The 19,446-nt window shown below is 44.2% G+C and overlaps 1 protein-coding gene across 2 annotated transcripts in view; it reads left to right on the top strand.

Moving 5' to 3' along the window:
- Window positions 1–19,446, top strand: part of GALNT16 (polypeptide N-acetylgalactosaminyltransferase 16) — a 75,138-nt gene that overhangs the window by 40,081 nt on the left and 15,611 nt on the right. For both annotated transcript variants that reach the window (XM_058831072.1, XM_058831064.1), the window contains exons 3-10: window positions 786–884; window positions 6,834–6,901; window positions 9,313–9,378; window positions 10,432–10,553; window positions 12,595–12,682; window positions 13,648–13,732; window positions 14,753–14,856; window positions 18,400–18,526. In XM_058831072.1, coding sequence (XP_058687055.1) covers window positions 786–884; window positions 6,834–6,901; window positions 9,313–9,378; window positions 10,432–10,553; window positions 12,595–12,682; window positions 13,648–13,732; window positions 14,753–14,856; window positions 18,400–18,526 — 759 coding nt within the window. The remainder of the gene's footprint in view (window positions 1–785; window positions 885–6,833; window positions 6,902–9,312; window positions 9,379–10,431; window positions 10,554–12,594; window positions 12,683–13,647; window positions 13,733–14,752; window positions 14,857–18,399; window positions 18,527–19,446) is intronic.

The raw sequence follows: 19,446 nt of genomic DNA, 5'->3' as shown, positions 1-19,446 counted from the left end.
CAGGTCAGCCCAAATCAGCCATGCTTAGCATCTGCCAGAATTGGATTCAGGATTCACGTCTGTGAGTTGTTCCCCTCACAGAAGTGTTGTTCTCCACAGGGAGAAGCAGCCTGGTGCAAGTTAATCCTTGGTTCTGAGTGTGAGAATGTATGTATGTAACATTACCAAGTCAGATGAGAAGATAAAAAGAGTTGCTCTTCATTGCCCGTGGGTCCATTAGTGTTGAGCCTCAGCAACTCCCCAGTGCAGATCACAGAACTAGCTAGCGTTTTTCTTTCTGTGAAGTTTGTGTCCAAAGAATTTGAGGTGCTTTATAAAGCAATGCCTGGGTGTACCAGCTCCATGCATCCTTAGCATGGCCATGTCCTGTGCATGAATAAACAAGATTTTATGTGAATCTCAGGTAAATCCAAGGACTAGAATCCATGACTGAAACTTATCTTACTATGCTTATATGTACACTATATATATATATATATATATATATATATACTATGCTTATATGCTTTGTATATACTTAGCTTACATGCCCACATGGCCTCCTTAGCATGCAGCTTTCTGAGTTTAGGTATCACAGCATCCAAATGTTGCTTTTCAATAGGCAGAGTTCTTTTTAAGCTCTGCCAGCCTTGATGCAGGGGCTGCTGAGGCCTCCCTTGCTGAAGCTCAGCTGTGCTGATTCTGATTTTTGCATATTGCTCTCTTTTTAGAGATTCCAGGTACACTGCTGCAGTGGCTACTGCTGGGTAATGTTTGGCTTACACTTCTGCTCTCCCGTGCTGCAGGTGCACGTCTGTACGCTACGACACTGACTTGCCAGCCACCAGTCTCATCATCACCTTCCACAACGAGGCGCGATCTACCCTGCTCCGCACGGTGAAGAGGTGAGTTCAGCTGGGGTGCCAGGCCTGGATGGTAGAGTTTGGGAATGCTCTGGTGGAAATTTTACGGGCATTTTACAGCAGCTAGACAAGAAGGGTGGCTGCAGTTCCCCAAGTAATAGCGTTCTGCTCTCAAGCTGTCCCACTAGGGCAGGCTAGAGGCTTGGATTGGCATTGTGGGCATATGTTCAAATGCAGAGTATATCTACAATTAGCCACTGCATGGCTCCAAGCAGGGGAATCATGAACAGCAAGAAAGGGTAGCTGGGCCTGCATCCACAGGGGAGAATAGTCTGTGGGAGCTAGGTTTGGAAGAGTGGGGGGTACCAAAGAGAACACTGTGTGTTGCTAGGTGCAGCGGAGGGATGGAGGCCTTGGGAGGGACTGTATTCCATAAACAGAAATAAGCAGCCAGCTCCCTGCTAGGGCACATGTTACAGGAGCTGAGGCTGGCTCAGTGCAGGCAGGAGCATGGCTTGCAAGTTTCTCAAGCACAAGGTGGTGAACAAGTCTCAAGGAGACCGAGCCCTTGCTCAGGGTCCCTTGCTGGTAAACAGTTGTTTACCTTGCTGGCAAACACAGCTCCTGCTGAGGCTGCAGGACACTTGCTATCTTGTCTCTACCAGTGTCTCCTCATATCTGAGTATCAGCAGTGGCCAAATCTAGCTAAGTAAATAGATGATAAGGGGCTTGTCAACAACCCCAAATAGATGGATGCTTGCAGTCATCTGTACTGCAGAGCAATGTTCCAGCTGCTCCTTTACTGCCCTCTTCCATCACCCCCACAGTACCCAGGGAGGCTCTTCTCCTTTCAGTTCCCACAGAAAGAAATGCCCTCTGACTTACTAAGTAGTTTCTCAGAGGGTCTCCGAAGCCTGCAAGCAGGCCCAGGAGGAGCCTGTTGAGGCTGAAGGCAGAGTGAATTGTCTGTGTAGCAGTTTGAGCTGATGGTATCACTTACAGGAATGCATTATTCATCATTGCCACTTCTTTCCTTGACAGGTTGTGTAGACTTAAAGAAATGTGCTATGTGAATAAAGAACAGGATTTTTCAAGTTGGCCTCATGTCTAGAAGGCTGGGTTTCTGCCACCAAGTTTGGCGGTATTTTGTTTCCAGAGACATGTATATATTGCATTGACACATTTTGTCTTTTTATTTCTATAATTTTGTTTTCATTTGAACCATACAATAAATTCTGTAGGGTCACTGTCCAGAAAACAGTCAGACTTGCTTGGAATCATGGTGCTGCTAGGGCAGCTGGAGGAGATTTCTGCCTTTTCAGTCAGACAGTAAATAGGTGCTGAGAAGTCATGGTCGCATGTCCTACTTTTTCTTGTCCTGGAAAGCCCAGAACTGGACACAGTTGTGATATCACAGGATGTGATATCACCCGATTCTCAGAGGTGTTCTCCTGCAACCAGAGCCCCCAGCAAATACCTTGACAAATGGGTGATCCATCTATTCAGATTGGTCCCTGCAGTGCTGCTGCCACTGGAGGAGTGCTGTTGTGAGGAACTGGCTGTGCTCTGCTGTGAATGGTGTAGTGGATGGAATTTCCTCCCAGACCTCTGGCTACAGCTGGGGTCTTCATTGCCAGATGGTTTACAGCCAGTGCACGTGATGGATTTACTCCTTTCTTAAATCACATCAGAAGTGTCAGTAATTTATCCCTGTCTCATGAGAGATCCCAAAGGCTGAGTTCTTCTTGGGCTCTACAGTATTTGCAGTGCCACACAACACAACAACAAATTGGCTAGTGGCCTTGTCTTTGAGCACTGAAAGTTTGGCAACCATACACAGAGGTAAAAGGTCACGTCATGGCTGCTCTGCTAGAAGTATAGGCATAAATCTGACTTACGGGTTCGAACTGATGTTATAGAGGGATTTTTCAGAGCTCTTCAGGGTCTCTTCTGTAACCTGAGAGTCCCATCTTTCAGCAAAACTCATCTGAAAGTGCCAGGCTGAATTACTGCTGTGAGTGTAATTGTTGCTCTAGTCACATACACAGTCAGTGCACCAGTACTGTGTAATTACTTTGCATCCCTGGCACTTCGGGATAAGTCAAGTATCAAAGGGACAGGGCTGTTCTGTTCTGTTGGGTTTATGACCTGGCTGTGAGTCTGCTGAGGACTTGGTGATATTAAGCAATAGGAAGCGTAAAATTGCACTGCCTGCTTACCTGCTGACTAGTCAGGCTTGCAGCTTGTCATTATTTCTATATCTGCAAGAGCTTTCTTAAACCAGGTAGAGCATGATTATTTGGATAATTAGAATTAACTATTTGAGATGTACCTGGTGAAAGTTAAATATGATTCCACTGTTATTATGGGCCTTTTCCCAAGTTCAGTTATCTTGCTTACACTGTGGGTAATATGTAAGCAAGTAATATGGGCTATAAGAGAAATGAGTGTGAAGAAGGAATACTGATGGAAATGAGCAGCACTGAAAGCAAAATTTTCTATGTCTAAAAACATTTTTAGATGCCTAATCTTTTGAGGTGAGTAGAAAATATATTACCAGTTGAAATTTTCATAGTGAGGTCTTTGCAAGCGTGGCTTTTGAGTGTCTGAATTTCGGCACTCAAAAACCAGCTATAAGACTTTGGGAAATTCTAGGATGAAGTACATAAAAAGGGTACTGAGACTGAACTGATCTTAACCCCAGAGGAAGTCCAAATGCACTCCCTTGAGCAAGTGGCAATGCTGGTACCAAAAGATCTTGGGGAGTGACCCAGGGATGATACTCCCACATCAGGGGGTCCCACATCACATCCCACAGGCTTATTCCAGGGTGATCTAAACCTGGCAGCTCTAGGGGCCAGATCCTGATCTGCATACCCTTCTTGCTAACCTCACAGGCACGTGTGAACATGTGGACTTAAATGCCTGTGGCAGCTCAGCAGTTGCCTACTTCTCCCTCCTGTCTCCAGGATCTCTGCTGCTGGGTGGAAGCAACAGGAATGATGTGCTGTTGTTGTTCCTTGAGGATGGAAGAAATGTTTATGTATGAGGGAGAGGGGGAAATAGAAGAATGACCGTGAGTGACCGCAAGCACCCTGTAGCTTGTCCCTCCTGGTCTGCACACCTGCCTTTTAGTATGGGCTCCAGCCATATGTTTTCAGTGTAGAGGGAGACAACTGGTTAAAAATATCCAGCAAGAGACTAAAGAAGGGGAATAGGGGGGAAAAAATGGGAAATGGGCTATCAGACAAAGCCTGTGAACATGCCACTTCAAATGACTTGTTGCTGGCAGCCTCAGTCCTGCAGGAGATATGTGTCAGTCAAGAGCTGCTTGCCTGCTTTGATCTCTTTTCCTTGATAGGACGTAGCTGTCACTCTCAAGTCAGTCACTTGCTTGGCATCCTGTTCTCCTTCAGAAACAATTGTCACTCAAAAGGCATTTTATGTGATTGATGTCTGTGCATGGTTAATCATTAAGCCATACCATCACTTCTGCTGCCATGACCATTCTTGCAGAAGAAAACATCAAGTGCTTTGTTGTTTGGTCCCTCTCTTTCTGATTTCAGAAAGTCATAATTGCAGGGATCTTTTGGTTTTGGTGCAGATTAAAGGTGAATTGTCAGGCTCTAAGTCAATGGGTTTGAACATCTGTCAGTGGTTCAGTGCCTATGCAGAGGGTGTGTAAAAATTCTGATCGAGAGGGTGCTGTTGTAATGCTAGATCATTTGGTGTAGCATCTCATTACAACAATAATTTAAATAATGGCAAAAGAGGATATATATTGTTGTAGAGCAAAGTGAAAAAAAGATACTCTTCTGCTAACATCTAGAATTAATAAGATTATCTGTGAATTCAAGGGGGATGGACAGAGGAAAGAAACTCATTGGCAGTGCTGATATTATGTTCATGCAAGAGAGAGTAAGGACTCTGATACTGAAAGAAGAAAGAAGATTTGAGAAAAGGCAGAGGAGGTAGGGAATCCATGAGATGAGGGAGGAACAGTCCATGTTTCTGCTGTAAAAGGCAATTGTCATTTGGATTTTGGAATTCTAATGATACGTTTTTATGCCTAAAATTGTTTGTCACAGCAGTCTCTGCACCTCAGTGAAGGGAAATATTAGGATTACTGTGCTACTTGTTAGAAAGACAAGGATGACAAAGTGCAAAGAAGATTAAGTACCTTTCCCAAGGATGTACAGTAAGTTATTGCAGAGCTGAGAGAAGAACAGGGCACTATACAAGGAGCTGTGAACTCCTCAAGGCATGAGTTCTCTCTGCTGGGGAAATCGGTGGACAGAGAACCAAATGGGGCCTTTTTCCCAGTTATGTTGAGTTGAAAGACCTGAAACTTGTGGAGAAAATGTGAGCATTGCCAATAGTCAAGCTAAGGAGAAGAAGGCATAGAATAACATTTTGCAGCCATTATACTGCACTCTGGGTTGTTTTGCATTGTGCTTGCACAGACAAGAATTTCAGTGCAGGGCAACCTTGTCTGTAAAATATGCAGATGGTGGTTGTGCTGGGAGAAGGTGCACTTAGAATGGCACAGGAACATCCCCCCACCTCCCACCCCACCATACTAGAGGATCCAAAGAGACATATGCCAAGAGAAGCAAATGAGATTCAGCTTTAGAAAATGCAAGGTCAGTCATCTAGGGACATGTAAGCTCAAAATACAAATACTATCAGAGGCGTATAAAGCAATGTGAATCTGCAATAGAGTGGGATGTGATACTGAGCAGCAGAACAGTCAGAATTTTGCTGTGTGAGAAAGCAGAAAACTCTTCCAAACTGAGGGAACTTTCACTCTGTATGCAAAGCCATCAGTTACTTAACAAGATGGCAATTTATTTCTCTACACCTTCATTCCTGGGAGTATGGGACTCTTCTTCTTGTCTATTTCCTATATAAAACAACAACAAAATCCAAAAGAGAAAAAAAGCCAGAAATTTTTCTCCACTATTGCTCAAAAGAGCAGGTGCCACTGAAATGAGACAGATTGCTAGAACTAGAAGGACAATGTTTGCCTCTGTTTTTAGTATTAAAATTTGCATAACTGCCCTCTTCATTGGACTTCCTAAGCACCACTGAGCAACCTTGTTGAAGTTAATGAGGACCTGCTGGAGGCATTGGAGGAGGCTTGAAGGGGGAATATGCTATGTGATGGTAGTAGTAAAGCCAAGAGAAAGATTTGAAGAGGTTAATGGAAAAAGAGTTCAAGCATTTTAAATTAATGAGACTGATAAAGAAGTCAGAACCAACCTGCTCAGACTCCAGAGTACCAGAATGCTTTGATGTCTGAGGAGGGCAGAAGCTTTCCTCTGCTCTCCTCATGTGTGTCCTGCAGATGCAAACTCATTGCAGACCCGAGGGTATTACATGGTATGGTGCAACTAACCTGAGGAAAGGGGCTGCTTTCAGCAGGTGTGGTGCTGGTTTGAAAGACAGATGGGTAACAAGCAAAAGAGGGAAAAAAATCCAAATCCAGAATACTGACAATATTTCCTTCCAAAGAAGGGAATCGGTGAGAAAGCCTGAGCAGGTCCAGCTGTTGCACTGAGATAGAGCACCTTGCTGGGGAAAGTGGCAGCTCTTTATGGTCTCCAGCAATGGTGACTTTTACCCAGAGGTTGGTAGATGGGAATGGCCATTGGGCTGCCTCAGGGCAGGTGGTTCTCTCCATTTCACCTCTGTTTAGGGAAAGAGCATGCTGTAGCATCCTTTGCTAGCTGCCCCAGGCAAGTCCCACAGTCAGCTCCTGGCTGTGGGTCCTTGAAAGGTCTGGCTGAGATACCATAGCTCTCTGGGATATTCTCACTTGTAGTTTGGGCCTGTCAATGAACACTGATACAAGGGCAAGGTCACTGCTTCCACTTTACTGGAATTTGGTATTCCTGCTGTAATGCATAGCACAGCAGATTTCTATCAGTCCTAACACTGTCATTATTATGGCAGCTCACAAGTGGCTTTTTCTTTCCTGGGTCCCTGCAGTGTTCTGAACCGCAGCCCTCCCAGTCTCATCCAGGAGATCATTTTGGTAGATGACTTCAGCTCAGATCGTAAGTTTGGACCTATTTCCTTTACACTTATTTCTTCCCTTCTGTTTTCCTGGTTTTTGTTTGCTTTGTTGAGTCCCCTTCCCTCACAGATTCACTCTTGTCTGTATCCAGGAGAAAAATAAAAGAAAGTCTCTATTTAATGTCCATGCATGGCAGAGACCAGAGCTCTCTTTTTCTTTCCATTGGGTATTCCTTTCCTGTCAGTGTGGTAGTTTTTGCTAGGTTGCCAGAGATCTCTGTCAAGTTCCATTATGCACCATTTGGTGAGCCATTTAGCACAGATATTTATGTAGCAACGGTGTGCATGAGCAGAGCAGACACTTACAGACCAAGAGGCAAGAAGAGGATGCAGTGGAGCATACAGAAAATTGCTGTCTGGGGTCCTGCAGGTAGGCCAAGGCAAGACTGGCTGTCTGCCTCCATGTGCCTGGGATTCCAGGTGTCCCTGCGGGGAACTGTGGCGGAGTTACTGCTTTGGACAGCACCATACTTTCTTCTGCAGCTTGGCACAGGGATGGAGTGTCTACTGCATCAGTTCCACCAGACCTGCAGACTGGAGGCTCTGGAGTCTTTCTGGCTGTACTGTTGCTCTTGCTCCTGGCTGTTGTGTAGTAGTTGTGAGGTGGTGGGGATAGAAGACTTCTTGCTTCTCCCATGATGTGTTTAGATTCAAGGACAATCTAGTCATGTACCATTTATAATAATCGTTAATTACTCCTTCAGAACACTTTACAGATTTACAGATAGCTGTGAATGCCCACTTTGGCCTGCTGAGGTAAGGAAGTAATGCTATTTTGATTTTGCAGCTAAATGCTTATGTACCTTTGGCCACAATGAAACAGTTTTAAAGGTGGAAGCTGAGATGAGGGATTTGAGTTTCTGAGGGCCTTACAGTGTGTTTTGAATAAGTACTGAGCTGTTTAATTTCAGTGTTTCTGAGCACTTCTAACAAACAATCCCAAGTGTTCCACATTCTGCACCTAAAAATTCAGTTCTTAATGGGCAAAATGTTCCAGATCAACAGCAATGGATTTCTGGTACCTGTTCTGCGCAGGGTTCAACCAGAAGCTCCCATTTAGGTTCTTCAGTAAATAGAAAGATTTTTTTAAAGGCTCCATCCTGTCACAGTTCTTATTTTTTCACTGGCAGCTGGTTATTTGTGGATATAGCCACTTCCCTGAGACACCTTCATTGAGAGACGTCAGCACGTTTGAGGTCTGACACTTTGCTTTAACACCTGCCTCAGTTTCTCCAAATATACTGAGAGCTTGTAATCTCTGGCAAGTAGCTACAGGCAGAATGGTGTGCTCCACTCGTGCAGACTGAATAAAGGTTCTCATACCTGAAGTTGTGACTTGGCCAAGATAAGAGTGTTGCCTTCCCTTGTAACAGAGTTCCAGCAAAATCTTGATGCTCTATAAGTGAGAGCACCTGCCACTTCCCTTGGATGATGCAGCATCTGCAAAAGTGCTGATGTAAGAGCAGTATTTCAGACTGCGTGTATGGAGAATGGAAACGCTTGTACAGGAACGTGCTAAGAGGTACACTTTGGCTAAGGGCCTTTGCATTCTCCCCAGAGTCCTCAGTCTATGAGAAGATGACAGCAGAAAAGATGGGGCATAAGACATGAAAAGGAATATGGAACAAACATGGAAATTGAGGTGAATTTGATGGAGCAAGAAAAAAGAGCAAGTTAGAATTTGCTGTTCCTATGACATCTGCTAGGGCAGCAACAGAGATGATGACACTCAGTGCTTATTGGTATCTGGCTGGAGAAGGTAACTGTTCCTCTCCCTCATCTTCCCTAGGTAATGTAAATAAGGGATGCCAGGAGTTTGTGGCAAGCTGCCAGCAAAGCCCTTGGACAGGCATCCGAGTGTCAATGTGGTGGTGTCTCCAAGGAAGCAGGCCACATCCCAGTGGCATTTATTAAATAAAATCAAGTGGAAACTCCCCTGAGAACAAACGGCAGGAAATGCCCGGATGAGCCACTGAGGGCAAAGAGCAGATAAGATCACTTTATGTTACAGAACTCTCTTTTTCTTGGTACTTCAGTGATTTGCAGTCCTGCTTCCCTGTGCTCCCTCCATTTCATTGGTGCCCAGTGCTATGCTGCCAGCACATGCCCCATTGCTCTTGCAAAATGCTGAGCAGGGGAGGTGGAGGCCTGGCTGCTCAGAGGATTGGGAAGCACGGGCTCAGCTGCCTGAGGAGGCCAGCAAGCAGGCAGTGCTCTTCTGTGTACTCTACAGAAAACAGGATTGAGGCCATTAGTGTGATTAATGTGATGTTAAGAGAAAGCAGAATTTCCCCTCCCATGGAGAAGCGGGAGGACAGTTAATTGGGGCTCTCTGATGAAGCCAAATAATTCATGTATGTGTCCTAAATGTTGTTTTTTTGCCTTCCCCAAGCTGAGGACTGCCAGCTCCTTACCAAGATCCCAAAGGTCAAGTGTCTACGGAACACCCATCGAGAAGGTGAGTGTGGAAAGCTTTCTAAGTGCAAAGATTTTGCCTACTTTTCCACATGACACTGGTTGCCTCCCAGCTGCTTACATGTTGTTTCTTATAGTTAGAGTTTGTTTTTTCAGTATAAGCATTTGGAGGCTCTGTGGAGGGAGAACACAGCTTATCAACTCTCAGGCTTCAGGGTTCTCATGTAATACTTAAATAATGAGAAGCGTTGTCCAGAGGCTTTGGCTAGAACAAGACCACACTTTAAGATCTTTATGAATAAAGACCCAGATGTAAGTCTTGTCCTTTTAAACACAAGCTAACTCTTGCACTTTCAAGTGCAAGTTAACCAAGCTGTGTAGGAGACATGGGAGAAGGAAAAACAATCATATATCTATCATAAAGAAATACAATTAAGGAAAGTTTTTTCTCATATATCTGCTACATGCATAAGTGACTCTGACTTTCCCAGGTGCTCTTTAGTTTGACTCACATGTGCTGGCTTATTTCTAAAGCTGTCAGTGCACAGCATGTTTGGAGTGAGGATCTAGAAGGAGAGACAAAAATCACTGTTTAGTTCACAAAGAGCATCCCATGTAGTGGGATGGTCTGTAAGAAAGTAAGGAGTCATCTGAGAGTCAGGCTGATATCTCTGCAGGGCAGAGTAAAGGACAAATGGGAATAAAGCAGATAAGCAGCAAGGGAGGCAAAAAGCAGAGAGCAGAATTTGGCCATGGGGATTTGGTGATGGAGGCAGCAGGGTGCTCAATGGGAGAGCAAGTGGGCAAGCAGCAGCCAGGTGTCTGTGGGGAGGGCTGGAAGGGAAGAGCAAGGAGCCATGTGGAAGTTCTATGTCATGGACAGAAGTGACAGGAGAGGTCATTCATTGTGTGCTGGGAGGGCTCTTCTGACTGCCCCCCTGCTCTAAAGCTGCTCTCTGCTCCTGGTGGAGATGTGATATAGGAGAATCACCTGCTCTTCCCCTGTAATGGCCACACAAAGTATTTTTTCTGAAGGAAACTCAAGTGTTTCCTTCCCTAACCTTCCTTCTCGTTTGCTGTCCTTTTCTCCTCACAGGGCTGATTCGCTCTCGGGTGCGAGGAGCTGAAGTGGCAACTGCTGACATCCTCACCTTCTTGGACAGTCACTGTGAAGTCAACAGTGAGTGGCTGCAGCCAATGCTTCAGAGAGTGAAAGAGGTGAGCACCATGTCCCACTCTGGGAGGGATGGGGCTGGCCTGTCCTGTGCTGTTGGATCCTCTGCCCTCACATGCATCAGCAGAGCTGCTGAGAACGAGGCCTGCCAAGGTACTCCTCAGGCAGGCTGTTACAGAGGAAGTACAGCCTGAGCTACATGGGCAAGAGATCCCAGATGGGATTCTGTTCTGCCAGTGTGACAAGGCAGGAGGTGCAGAGTGATGGGGCACAATGCTGAATGCTGGAACCACCAACTTGTACCTCTTGTGTCCTGCAGGCATTGTGCTTCCTTGTCCTGTTCACCTGTATGTAGCACAGCCCCTTGGGCAGCGTACGTTGTGCAGTTTTTCCATGGTTTCCATCTCCTTTGCTGCTAGACCCCGCCCCCACCCCCACCTTGTCACTGCCAAAATTTTCCTTCCATTAATGTTCCTACTGAGCTGCCACCGTACATCACTTGCATGCAGGCAACTTCCTATCACAGAGAATCTGCCTGTGAGTGCAGGGATGTCCCTTTGATGGTTCACTTGGCAAAGGATTGATGCAAGGCTGGAAGAATGAAAATGAGGTGGAAATATTAGCAGCTGCCATCCTGACTGCACTGTAGAGCTGGAGGGAGAGACCATACAGCTCTGCTGTAAGAAAAGGCAGGGGAGAGGTCATGGGAGAAGCCCTGCTTGCAAGTGGCTGTGATTGTTCCCCTCTGAAAGGAGGGTCCCATGAAGTAATGGGCCTTAGGAGAAGGGGTAGAAGCTTTAATGATGTTTTGTAAGCATGTCTGATTACTTTAATATGAAGGATCAGAAGAAGGTGAAACTTCAGAATTGATGAATTGAAAGCTTCTACTTTTTATTCTTGTTCAATAAAGTCTAAAAATTTTTCGTTTACTTACTAGTCTGTAAATCAAGCTGCAGCACCAGCATAGAGGCTCCTAAGCAGAAAGAACCTCACTCACCTCTTTAGTGAAAGGTCTAAATTGCAATGCTAAATTGCAATGTGTGCTAACTCTAGTATACAAATTTTTTAGTGAGCAGATTTCAAGTCAACCTATTTCTGACCTACTTCCTACATTTCTGATGTGATATTTCAGATTTCAGTCCTGCCCTAGCCAGTCCTGGCACTGATTGGTTGGAGCAGTGGCTGGCATACCAGGCTGCCAGGTGGGTGCTGGAGTCTCAAACTGGGCAGACACACTCTGGCTGGGCAACCATCACAGCTCAGAGGGGAAAAAATATGAATTCTCTTACCAAGGATGTCCCATCCTAGCCAAGTGTACATCATGAGGAACTATTGCAAGGCACAAAATGAAGGTTTGATAGGAAAGGCATGGATGCTGGCAGCTGTCCAATAACAAGGTGCTGTTTCTGGCTTTGCCAGCTCAGTTTCATCTTGCATGTTAGCTGTCACAACACTGTCTTTAATGCCCTGTCTCGTGATGCTGAAAAATTGTTCAACTTCTACTTACTAAAAGGATTCCAAAACAAAACTGTGAATGTCTATATGCATTAATGGCAACAAAGTACTCACAATATCTTGATATTATAATGTATACAATGTGTCATATGTATTATGAAGTTTGCACTATGAATCTTAAATGTGGGATCTTGATTCATAGCACTTCTTAAGAAAATGCTTTATTAGGGGTTTAATAATTTCTAGGCTGATGATAATGAGTTAATTCAAGGATTGCTGAGCAGAAGGTGTGCTGTCAGTAGATATTAAAAGCAAGCACAAAACCCTTGGGACAGTGATTGATGTCCTGTGACTTAGGCAGGAAATAAAGAGCTGTTTCTTAGCATCATTCCTAGGTGTTGGAGTCCGACTTAATTCCCCACATCCATGAAGTGCAGCTAGCTAGTACCCACCATCTCCATGTTTGGATGTAGTGGCCACAGATCCCTTGCACAGCTACCAGAACCATATTGGAGAAACCAGACAAAGACTTACATATGCAACTTTGTGTTTCCTGATCTCTGGCAGCTTTGCCAGACATTCAAGAAAGCCTGACTCTTTTTTTTTTCCCCCTTTCTCTCTCTCTCTCAGGATTATACCCGAGTGGTGAGTCCAATCATTGATGTTATCAGCCTGGATAATTTTGCCTACCTGGCAGCATCAGCAGATTTGAGGGGAGGTGGGTATAAGGAATGGCCTATGTAAGTTAGACCTGAGGGATGGTACATGATAAATAAGTTGTGTTCTCTTCAGCTTGCCAAGAAAATAGAGCAGTGATCTTTCCTGACAGGTTATCTGTCCCTTTTTCTCTGCAACTTGCAAAGTCAGATCTATTGAAGAGTTAGAACGAAACTCAATTAGTATTTTCCTCTTGAACTTGAATCACTGTCATAACATTTAGCAGTTTCAGAAACTGATTAAATATCTCACTGTGTCCTTACTGTGCTACATGTATACTGGAGTCTGACCAGCACTTCCAGTTGCTGCTTTAATCTCCCAGGCTATCTTGTGGCATCTTCTGAAAAGCACTGACACCTGTCCCCTTACAGCTGAACCCTCTGCAGCTGTTTCTGTGTTCACCCCACTTCCTGGTGCCCTTCTGCATCTTTTATGGCTGGGGCTCACTTCTGCGCTGCTTGCCAGCCAAAGGCTACCTGTCCTTTGGCTACCCTTAACAGTGGTATAAAGTTAGCAACTCTGCTGTGCTCTACTATCCACCCTAGGCCATCTGTAAGTACATGGTAGTCTTGAAAGACATGGTGGTTACAGTGGTCTGCAGGCCTTTGCTCCCAGAATATATCACATCCCACAAAGTCCTTCATTAAAGCCGCATAACTCTGGCAGACAGGGTTTGCCTTTGGTAAAACAAACTGGCCAGAATACAATTACATCTCAGCCTGACAACACTCTCCTGAAGGTGCGGAGTGAAATTGAGGAGAGGTCTGTAATGCTAAGGAATGATGAAAGACAGAAGCTGGTGAGGTTTATATTAGGATAGGCTATTGCCATTTTGGGTAGACTGTGAGGGAGGTCAGGGAAGGAATATAGGGAGAGCCTGTGACATAAAGGTGCAGACTATCACTGAAGCTGGTAGTACTTTTTTACAATAAGAAAATAAATGTGGTGTGTCTTTCTCCTTTTCAGGGTTTGACTGGAGCCTTCACTTTAAGTGGGAACAGATTCCTATAGAGCAGAAGATGTCCAGAACAGACCCAACTCAGTCTATAAGGTACATTCTGACAGACAGGGTACACTTCTTCAAATACCTTTACCAAGCCTTCACCAGTGTGGCAAAGGGAGTGCCTTGCTGAGGACAAAATGCCACAGCGCTCACTGGATGATGACAAACTCTTCATGTTATTTTCTGAATACACTGAGGTCTCTACCCTAAGTGTGAGAGTACTTCTCCCTGAATATTGTAAGAATAGCGATTATTTACTATCATGCATTCCACCTCTACAAGCCACCTTTTCTTCTATATGTTTGTTCTTGTGTTCTCCCTAATTCAACACTCTGAATGCCTCAAAAATCACTTTGGGGTTTTTTAATTACCTCCATCTTTCAGATGAAAACTTAAAGAATGAAGCAGATAAACAGTCATCCCACATGTGTAAAGCAGATCAGAAAGTTGAATCTTACCTAGTAATGTGGGCATAGAATTACTCCCACCTTCTAAATCTGCATGTTCACGGACAAAAGAGATTCTGTTGGTTGGAACAGTTGGTGCCAGCCTCACTGCAGGGTACTCTGAAACATGTAGAATATAACAAATCCTGATCTGAAGTTATGGTGCTTGTCTGTATAGGCAGTCAGCTCCCTATTTCTTATATAAAAGTATCATTTAATTCCTCTGTGCAATTTGTGAGCCTCTGTTTTGCACTCCAGAAGCAATCAGCTTGCTAACAGCAGAGCAGTACATGCAGCAGCCTGTCACACCATGTCTAATTGGTGAGCACAGTCATCAAACAGTGCCTGTCCTTCCTTCACACTGTGTTTATTTGTATAAATGCAAAAGACACAGCATTACTCTTGTAGAGTTTGCAAAACCATCTAACAAAGGCATGAGGATGATCTAGTGAGAATCCATCTCAGAAACCTGCTGCAGGCTCACATTCCAGCTCTACTATTTTTCTCTTTTAAATGAGGTATGATTTGTGAGGACTGGACAAATTGTCTGCCCTTTAAAATTAGGTTTGTGGTGGTACATATGTGTGTGATTATTTTTCTGGATTTCTGTTTTCTCTTCCAGAACCCCTGTTATAGCAGGAGGCATCTTTGTGATTGACAAGTCCTGGTTTAACCACCTGGGAAAATATGATACTCAAATGGACATCTGGGGAGGAGAAAATTTTGGTAAGTTTAGGATGTTTGAAGGGAATGACACACTAATGCAGAACCACTTCCCAGTCTTCATTGCTTACCAGAGCTTTTATTGTGAGAGATCTGATCAGCATGTCAATGCAAGATTAGGGACGTGGTCAGGTAATCCCCAAGGAGGTCAGAGCTGTATCGGTGTGAGCCTAAAGTATGTGTGATCAGGACTACACTCTCCTACAGGAATAGGTGCTATTATACAGGAGCTTCCACAGTACAAGAAAGGAAGAGGAACCTCCTGATATTTACATTGTTGCTCATTTTTGGAGAATATTCCTCCAGTTATTCACATGACAGCCTGTGTTGCCCCAGCTATGAAGTGGGCAGCCACTCCTGCAGCCTCCTCTTATACCTGTTCTTCTCTTGCAGATAAATCTGAATTGCTCTCCCAGCTTGACAGGTCAGAGAGATATTTTTCCTAATAAAACAAGCTTTGTAAATGGAATTTGGCTACAGATAGAATGCAAACATTTAGAAGCAGGCTAGGGCATCACAAACATCTGAGGAATTCAGAGGCTCAGTGTCTGTGAGCATGTGAGTCTGTCCACTCCCATGCTGTTTTAGGGCATGGTGCTTAAACACATCTCCTTGCACTTAATAGTGGCACAGATATTCCAGGCATCTCTCTTTGCCCCATTGAAGGGATGCTGCAATGTCACCAGGTGTTAATGATAAAAGCAAGATGAGTGTTGAAGAGAGGTTCATGGAGACCTCAAGTATTTGGGGCATTCATTTAGAAATGGTGCAGATGGAGCTGAGGAGATAAAAGCCTTACTTTTTGTAGTCAGCTGAAATAAATCTCTCTGTAGCTAACACTGCAAAAAAATACCAAAAAGTCTGTTTCTACAGGTTCCATAAATGTCACAGATTTGTAAATAAAACCTTTCAAAAAAGAATTTGTATGATGTTTCTTAGCACCCGGAGAACCAATTAGAAAGAATGAAATAGTCAGGAAGAGGAAATTTTGTTTCTCTGAACACAGCTGGGAGAGCTGCCTCTCTCTGAAATGCTTTCTAAAACCATTAAATAATATTTTGGGCTGATAACAGACTCTCAAGGTACTATATTTTAGAAACAAAATATCTAATAATGAGTCTTCTCTGTTTTCCCAGACCTTGATTCAGTTTTATGGTATTTGTTATATTAAAAAAAGATATTAAATGGTGCTGGCATTGGAATCTCAGCAGTCCTAGTAGTCAGCTAAGCACTGTGACAGAAGTAACAGGAAGCCTTTACCCAGGCATAAAGACCCCCTCCCTTATGTCCCTCAGGAGCAGAGCCAAACCTAGCTCCTTGCCATCACTAGCCCTGCTCCAGCTGCAAAGCCAGCCACTTGGCCATCCTGCCAGCCTCTGAGCTGTGACTGTGTAAGAGCTGTAAACCCCAAAGATGGAGAAAGAATATTTCTTTAGCCTTTCCTCTGTCTGTTTCTGCCCACCTGGGAGTCCACTGTTGTAGTTTGGTCCATATGTCCATCTATAGAGTAGAGCTCTCTGCTGTAAGTAGCAGTGAATTATTTGCATGCTCACAGCCATTTCTTCCATATAGAGCTGATCAAAACCACAGAATTTTCTTCATTCTCCTTGAAATAGTTCCTGTAAAGCCTGGCATTGTCTGGGCCAGAGCTGTGAGACTCAGCCACATGTACAGGGCTTGCCAGTTTTGCCTTGTTAGGAGGTTTTTCTGTCAATTCAGTGTATCCTGTCACTTGTCCCTCATCCTCCTTCAAGTCTGTTGCTGCTGAAAGCAGAGGTATAGAAACCAACCTGGATTTGACAACAAAAAGTATTAATTTTCCTTGAAGAATTCAGAATAGTTAATTTAACCTCTTAAAAAACCAGTTTACCATACTTAATTGAAAACTGGGTTTTCTGATCAAGGAAAAATATTGATAATGTTCTGAAACATTATTTTTACTAAATATTACAATTTTGAGTGGGAGGGGACTGTTTGAATTAGGTCCTCATTTGTAGATGAGATGAGAAGGTGGTTCTAAGATGGTGTGAGAAATCCTTTCTTTGGAAATGGGTGTTACTTTCATGTAACATGTCAAACTGAGAGTTTTGTTTTTGTTGTAGGCCAAAGTGAGTCAGAAGCTCATTCCAAGAGAGCAAATATCAGCTTGGACACATCACCAGACAGAAACTTATGTCTTGGGGGTTTTTTTATTTGTCTGTTTCAAAAAACCCTTCCTCTCTTCAAATCTGGAACTCTGTTTTTAACCCTGTTAAAAAGAGTCAGAAAATAATTAGGTCTGGATAAGAGTCAGGAGAGAAAAGAGCAAGTAAGAAATACTACAAAATACAGTCGAATCAAATGGGTTTTTTTTAACTGAGGAGCTACATTAAATACACCATTTCCCCCCACCCTAAAATTCACTGTTTGAACTACCTCTCAGTATGCAGAGAGGAAAGCTATGGAGAAAGATGAAAGTTGGGAAGATGTTAGTGTGTGTACACGGTTTCAAACATCCGTTAGATCAGGATACGTAATTTGTTTTTAATTTCTAAGCATCAGAGCTACATAAATCAGGCATTACTGGAGGGAGATCCCAACTGAGTAAAGTTTTTTAAGTAATAAGGCTATACAATCTGAAGCTTTTTGGTAAAGACTACCAAACCACCCAGCTAATTTTCATTTTCCTTCTTCCTTCTCTTTCATCACCACATGAATTGAAAGTGGAAAACCCCTCTGGTCTGGCAGTGATTAAACTTGTGAGGACAGACCCATAAGCTTAAGCAAGGTCACATACCTTCTGTGATGCAAATAAATGCCTGCACATCAAAGCTCCATGCTCTTCTAATCCTTTAACAAAATGTTGAATCTAGCTTCAGGATAGGGTGGATTTCTTCAAGTAGCAGGATTCTCTCTGTGTTTTCATAGTCAAACTATAAGAGATTGGTGCCTGCTCTGGGCAGTTCCCCCAGCAGAGGCAACTGTAACACAGTCAGTTGCTCTATTTCATTAGTACTAGAGCCAACCAAAATGAGAAGAAGGAACTACTGTTGGGTGGATAACATAGAGGAGAGGACTTAGCTCTAGACATTGACTCCCTCCCTATACCCTCATTTTGTTCTGTTCTTTCCCCTTGTCATCTAAGCTCCCTTTCTTCCTCACATGATTTGCTTTACACTGTAAATTCTACCTTTTTATTTCTGTCTATGTGCAGGGATGAGTAACAGAAGTCCAAAACAGGGTGTGGGGGGGGGGAGTGGTCTCAGTCTGCTGCCAGATGCCATCCTGAGGGCCTGACATCCTGAGCAACCTTGAAGACCTGGTCAAATGCAAAGGTGTCTCACTGAAATGAGACCAATGAGAAGCAGGACTGGAGAAGGCTTGGAAGTTCCTGAGCCAATGGTTGCCTCCATTTTAACAAAGGGAGGACAGTTTCTCAGCTCTCACCATGGCATTGCTTTACCTGCCTGATTTTGCTGTTGCAGGCAATACACCTTGGGCAATGGGGTAAGAAAATCACCCTTCTTGGAACTGTTGCAGCTGTATGACTCTTGGGGTCTCTTCCAGAGCTCTCTTTCCGAGTGTGGATGTGTGGGGGCAGCTTGGAGATTGTTCCCTGCAGTCGAGTGGGACACGTGTTCAGGAAGCGCCATCCCTATGACTTCCCTGAGGGCAACGCACTGACTTACATCAAGTAGGTGTTGGGTAGTTCCTAGGAGCAGCCAGGCCCCCTTCGTGTTGGGCATGTCTAAATAACTGAATTCTTTGTTGTGCTTTTGCCTGGTAACAGAGAACAGCTTGTGGCTGAGCATCTGTTCTCCATGGAAGGATGAGTTGCTGTTTTCTGTGAACAAAACCTGTTTCCTTCTCTGCTGTTTGTATTAGTGTCTCTTATTCCTTCTCAGTCTCTGGTGGGGGGTGGGGAGCAGTGTGCCAAAGAGACACCCTGGCCATTCACAGATGCTGCCCTATGACATGTGCGTGGGTATCAGCAGCCCTCGGACATCTCTGTTGTCTCTGAGCTGTACAAGCTCTAAGATAAACCCTGAGGACAATTTCTACTGCAGGACAGATGCGAAGAGAAAAGAGATGAGATGAAGTGCTCGACAACAAAAGTGGTCAAGCCCTGCTGCGGGGCCCCAGTGAGATGGTGAAATCTCCATCATTGCAGATTTCAAAACTCAACCAGTCAAGACCCTGAATAACATGACCTAATACGAAACTGGTTTGATTTGGGCAGGAGGTTAGGGGTTAGACAGTGCTGCTTTCCAAGCTGAATTATCCCCTAACGTTACTCTAATCAGGGAGAAGGGATACCGTAAATGAGCATGATGGTGACAATTAGGTCGTGCAGAGGAGGTATATGTGAAAAAGTCATGGTAAACTATGGCTGTTAAATTTTTAACTTCTGAACTGGTTAAATTTTTAACGTTCTTGCAAAGCTTTGTAGACTTAACACATTCCATCTCTATCCATCCATACTGCCTACTCGGTTTTGTGTTTGGGACTGTTCCCCACTCCCTCCTGGCAGACAGGCCTTGGGTCCGCCCACCTAGTGCCTGCTGGCTGGGAGGGCAGGTTCTGCAGCAAAGCATCTCCTCAGCACAGCATCTG

This window comes from Poecile atricapillus, chromosome 1 (genome assembly GCF_030490865.1).
Source record: "Poecile atricapillus isolate bPoeAtr1 chromosome 1, bPoeAtr1.hap1, whole genome shotgun sequence".
In the NCBI taxonomy this organism is placed as follows: domain Eukaryota; kingdom Metazoa; phylum Chordata; class Aves; order Passeriformes; family Paridae; genus Poecile; species Poecile atricapillus.
This window is presented reverse-complemented; position numbering and strand designations above follow the sequence as displayed.